Source organism: Rhodamnia argentea, chromosome 2 (genome assembly GCF_020921035.1).
Source record: "Rhodamnia argentea isolate NSW1041297 chromosome 2, ASM2092103v1, whole genome shotgun sequence".
Classification (NCBI taxonomy): Eukaryota; Viridiplantae; Streptophyta; class Magnoliopsida; order Myrtales; family Myrtaceae; genus Rhodamnia; species Rhodamnia argentea.
In genome coordinates this window covers 24,561,145-24,566,954 of record NC_063151.1, presented here as the reverse complement: position 1 = coordinate 24,566,954, position 5,810 = coordinate 24,561,145, and the positions used below count along the sequence as shown (strand labels likewise).

Genomic DNA, 5,810 nt, shown 5'->3' with positions numbered 1-5,810 from the left:
TCAACTAAACAACATCCCTCAAACCTCTGATGGTGTCCCCGAAATTCCACCTGAGTTCAAGTTACTTAGCTCACTGTCATTGTTCCTACGCCGTGTCTTCCACAAGGCATTCGAATCGAGCTGCAAAAGCAAGCAAGATATCTCTTGTTCAGATGCAGAGGCTGAGACTCGCCACTCCAACATTCTATCAAGACTTTGGCCTTGGCCTCCATATGCCACGGGAGAACAACATCAAAGCAAAAGAATAAGGAAAAAGCAAAGGATGGAGAGGACAAGACACTCACTGCAGCAACCACCCAGGCACAGAATAGAACCAATTTCTGGATTGAGGAGAATCTCGGATGCTTCCCCCTTATTTTTCCCATTTAAGCCCTTATGTGATGTGTCCGTGATGATGATAGGGGGCACACAGCCCCTCACAGGAAAGCAAGAGCCAAGAAAACGTGCATTAATAGTGTCTAAAGCCAAATCTTATCTTTTTCCTGCTCCTGAAAATGTCCCATAAGCTGAAATAGCCGTGGTTATTCAAAGTCCAATTCTTGCAGAAACATATCCCACCACAGAATTTAACCAAGTATAGCCAAAAAAACCAGTGACCCCCACCTAGAAGAAAGAAACCCCATGCCTTGTAACTTGATTAACATCTAGTTACATAGCGTTGCATGGAAAAAAGCTATCTCTTTTGCTATTTTTTGCCCTTGGCACTAACCACAATTTGAGGCTTGGCACTTGGCAGCGACAGGAAAAAGACCAAACATAGCAAACAGATGTTCCTTTCACTGGTAAAGGATTGCTGCATTGCATTCCATTATGAAAGGAGGACGTCAAGATGAAGGAGACACATTGATACTGTTGTAAGTTTCTGAAGCTCTTCTAAAGCCCTCCCCACTTAGAAACACCAAACCCCAATGATCATATCAAAAATCAAAAACTACAAATGAAAAAAGACTCAAGAACCAATAATTGGCAACTGAGGCAATAGAAAAGAAAACGAAGAAAAAAGAAGGAAAAGAACCAGCAGCAGCTAAGATGATGAGAATAGGGGTGGAGGAGGAGGAAGAACTTGGTGCTGCAGGCCCTGATTGTGGGTCAAAATGAAAGGGTGCCTCAGCAGCTGGTAGGCGGTCCAACGCCGAGCGGGGTCGCGCTGCAGGCAGCACCCGATGAAGTCCCGGAAGTCATGGGAAGCAGAGGCGGGGGCCTCGGGGGGTTCGGCCATGCAGATGGCGCACATGAGGCTGGCCCAGTCGCCCTGGCGGCCGACGGCGAAGGGGAAGCGCCCAAGGTAGAACTCGAGGATACTGACGCCGAAGCTCCAGATGTCGCCGGCGTAGCCGTTGTACTTGCCGTGGTTGAGGTCGGTGTTGATTCGCTCGGGGCTCATGTAGGCGATGGTCCCGACGGAGGAGTTGCAGGGGTCCATGGTCTGGGAGAGGATGCGGCTGACGCCAAAGTCGGCGATCTTGACCTGCTTGCGCGAGTTCACGAGGAGGTTCGAGGGCTTGATGTCGCGGTGGACGATTTTGCGGCGGTGGAGGTAGGCGAGGCCGCTCAGGATCTGGTGGGTGAGGTGGCTGAGGTGGCTCTCGTTGCCGACGTGGATGCCCTCCAGCGACCCGCGGTCCATGAACTCCAGGAGCACCTGGATCTCGCCGCCGTGGTCGTACATGTCGTGGCACTTGACCACGTTGGGGTTGTCCACGTCCCGGAGGATCTCGATCTCCCGGCAGATCTGGCGGCGCACCGCCTCCTCGTGGTTGCCGTAGATGACCTTGAGCGCGTAGAGCCGCCCCGTCAGACGGTGGACTACCTTGTACACAGTCCCGCCGCTCCCGCTCCCGATCCGATTCACCCGCTCCAGCTCGGAGAAGTGCATCTGGTGCTGCTGCTGCTGCTGCGCCCCCGCCGTCGCCGCGGGGGCGGGAGGGAAGACGTTGTTGAGGTGGTTGCCGGTGGTGTTGCTCCCGTTGTGGTGGTTGCTCATGGAGGGCGGGAGGGGGAGGGGAACGGCGAGGGCCGGGTCGCGCTGAGGGAGCGGCAAGGTGAGGTCGGGACGCCGCCGAGGACGGTTGCCCCTGGAAGAAGAGGAGGGGGACGAATTGGGGGTGGCGGCGGGCGGTGGTGGTTGAATCGGCCTCATGACTCACTCACTCCAAATCTCTCTCTTTTCTCTCTCTCTCTCTCTCTCTTATCTCTCTTATCTCTCCCTGGAAACGGTGAGCGATTCTTCTTCGTCCCTTGTCGGAAATAAGCATAATAATAAGCCTTAAGAAGCCGCAGGCCCTTCATCTTCTTCTTCTTCTTCTCTTGTCGGGTCTGTGGAGGAGGTTACGAGTATTGGGTGCCTGGGGTTCTGCCTGGAATCATCCATGGATGGATCAAGAAGAACAGAGAATATGATGAAGATGAAGATGAAGATGAACAGAGATGGAAATCTTAATATCTCCGATTCTTGCACACACACAAAAAAAAAAAGAGGCTTTTCTTTTGGGGCTCTCTCTCGTTTAGAGAGAGAAAGAGCGAGAGAGAGAGATATATATGAGATGAAATGTGTCTTTTTTTTTTTTTTAATCAATTACTTATTTATAATTCATATGTTAAAACTGAAAAGGTAAAATAATAGAATGGTTAGATTCAGTTTGCGATAGAGGTAGCCCATCAATCATCAGACCGGGGAATCACAGATTTTTTTCATTTTTCTCGAGAAGATTGAAAACGGAGAGAGAAGGGGATCACGCGCGGTTCGTCGGCGGCGCCAGCGCGTGGAGCAATGACGGGCTCACGTGGCTGGGGCCCGCCCCAGCTCCTAATGGCTAATGGGAAATGGCGAATAATAATGGTTCCTGTCTCCCTTGCGGTCGCGCGTGGCTCCCAAGCGCTCTCACTTGAAGATGGACGGGCGGCGCGTCGCCTGGACGTTAGAAGACACTTGCTTAGGGTTCGGTTTCGTGATTTTAAATTTTTAAGGGAAAATTCCAAAAAATGGCTCGAAAGCCTCTTATAAAGCCCCAAATAAATATTATTTCAAATAAGGATTCAAAGTGACATAACATGTTTCAAATAAGGATTTAAAATGACCATAGAGTTTCAAAAATGGCCCCGCCCAAATCAGAGATGGCTCGACCCTCTCCCACCCCCTTTCCCCGGGGGCGAACCAAAGGGGGACAACTTTTTTTGTTTTAATTTTTTTTGTTAAATTTAAAAGAAATAGAAAAAATTAATAAAAAAAGAAAAAAATTTCAAATATAAAAAAGGTCGAAATGCCCTTGAGATCGGATCAATTTTTTGAAAATTCATAGTCATTTCAAGCCTTTTTTTGAAATTTCATACCTTATTTAAAACATTGTTCAATTTAGGCCATTATTTGAAATAAGGTTCACTTGAGGCTCTTATGTAAAAAGATGAGAAGATTTCGGACCTTTTTTGAAATTTTTCCAATTTTGAATGGCAAGGCAAAATTTCGAATAAGAATATGAACGCCTTTATTTTATTTTTTTAAACAAGGATATGGAATACACTTATTATTTTAATTAAAAAAGGGTTTATATCATGAAAAATCTCAAACTTATATATTTGTAATAAATTTACCCCAAATTATTTTTTTACCACTAAAAATCCTAAATCGGTACATTTGTGATAAATTTAAATTCAATTAAATTGGATTAATACCACGAAAGTTTCCAAACCGATGCACATGTGACAAGCAAAGGTTAAAAAGCCGATTCATTCGTTAATTGCCACATGTCATACAACTTAGCACTTTAACTATTAGATCTAACGAAAACTAACGGAGGGTAAATTTATCACGGATGTATTAGTTTGGGGTAAATTTGTCACAATGGTACAAATTTGAGATTTTTTGTGGTCAAAAAAATAATTTGAGATACATTTATCACAGGTGTACAAGTTTGAGATTTTCTATGGTATTAACCAATTAAAAAAAACCTAACTAAGGGTATTTTCGCCATTCACTCTCTCTTTTCCTTTTTTTTTCCCTTTTTTTTTTCCATTCCTCCCCTAGGCAAGCCGAAGGCAACCCTCACCCAACCCTAGCTAAAAGAAAAAAATGAAATAAGTAAATAATAAAAATGCCATTGATCAAACACTTCTTTAAAATAATGAAGGCACTTCGTGCTCTTATTTAAAATAAAATTCATTTCATGTCCTTGTTTAAAAAAAGGGATAATGACAAAAATGGTCCCTAAACTTTGATCCAATATACAATATAGTCTCTAAATTTTTAATTTGATCAATATGGTCTCTCAACTTTAGCCCAACGTACAATGTGGTCTTGAACTTTTAATTTGACTAATACGGTCCATGAACTTTTTGAACATGTTCAACTTAGTCTCTGACTTATATGAAGATGTTCAATGTAGTCTTTCCATTAATTCAAGTTCGGGGATGACTTTAAACATTATCTTATAGTTCAGGGACTAAGTTGAATATGTTCCAAAAGTTCGAGGATCATATTGAACAAACTGAAAGTTCATGGATCGTATTGCACATTGGTTTAAAGTTCAGAGACCATATTGGTTAAATTAAAAGTTCAAAGATCACATTACACATTAGGCCAAAGTTCGGGAACTATTTGTGTCATTTTCCCTTAAAAAAATAAGGACACTTCGAACATTCATTTGAAATTTTTCGCTTGGGGAATTAGCCCAAAATTTCGAAATTTTGCAATTAAATCCTCGTATTTTGCGACCCTTGTTTTAGGTCCATTTTTGTTATTTTATTTTCCGGTAGCATTGAGAGAAATTAGTTTCTTTTATTATCATCATTTTTTTGGGAAATAGGATTGCTTCTCTTTTTTGGATCTGCAAGTTTCTCAGACTCAGCCTAAAAAGGGGAAAAAAATTTGGTGTACCTTTTGCTTTCCACGCATTTGTGCGAATAGTAGTTCCCAAAAGGTGAAAATGGATGGATCGTGATTGGTATGTGATACTATATGAAGATAACGATATGTAACATATATTGTTTGTGGACTCTGATACTAGTATTAGATAATTTAGAGCATCTTTCATCTTAAAAGTTAGCTCAAAAAATAAAATTTTTCTTCATATTTATATACCGACCACCAGTCCTTTTCGATAACCCTAACAATGTATCACCATCGACTGACTATGCCATTTTATAAACATGATGCTTTTTTAAGTTTTGAGAATACATTTTCCAAATTTCCTTGTCCGGCTCTATACTTCTTCTTTTTTTTTTTTTGATCGGATGGCTCTATACTTGAAACCGAGAAAGTGACAAAGATATTGGTCTCAATAAGTTGATGGAATGAAAAACCATTTTAATCATCCGGTTCTTCTTATCATACTAATGAACAAAAAGAGATTAGCATGATTTCAATGGTCTGTTCTTATTTCCCGCCAAACCATTTTGGTGACAATGATAAGCAAAACCAATCCCTATCACCAAAGTAGCTCCACCAAATACAACTAGCCATGCGATCGGATTAGAGACCTTGAACCTCGAGCCTAGATCCTCGGACATAGCGCCACCCACGGTGCTCGGGCTTGGAACCCTACCGATTGGGCTCCACACCTCACCTAGGTCCCTCAAGGTCGACCTAGATCCCCCATGCCCGAGTCATGGTCATGTGTTCTAAAGGCAGTCTTGGGTTCTAGGGTAGCCGAGCCGAGACTCCCCTTGCCCGCCTCCCCCGAGGCCCTACTTGGGTCCTCGACGCCTTGGCCATGACCCCGGCGATCCTACTAGCGGGGCGGCGGACATGCCCGGGTCCCCTATGGCCAAACCTACGATTGTGGGACCTAGGTCCGGACTTGTGATTGTGCTCAAGA

The 5,810-nt window shown here is 43.7% G+C and overlaps 1 protein-coding gene across 1 annotated transcript; it reads right to left on the bottom strand.

Annotated features, from left to right (window-relative positions):
- Nucleotides 1–355: 355 nt before the first annotated feature.
- Nucleotides 356–2,473, bottom strand: LOC115752718 (mitogen-activated protein kinase kinase 5-like). The gene has a single exon (XM_030691031.2). The coding sequence runs from the start codon at nt 2,138–2,140 to the stop codon at nt 1,025–1,027; it is 1,116 nt and encodes a 371-aa protein (XP_030546891.2). The 5' UTR covers nt 2,141–2,473; the 3' UTR covers nt 356–1,024.
- Between the last annotated feature and the right edge of the window lie 3,337 nt (nt 2,474–5,810).

What these genes read in the sequence shown, in the direction of transcription:
- LOC115752718 (XM_030691031.2), bottom strand. Translation starts at nt 2,140, where the DNA reads ATGAGGCCGATTCAACCACCACCGCCCGCCGCCACCCCCAATTCGTCC.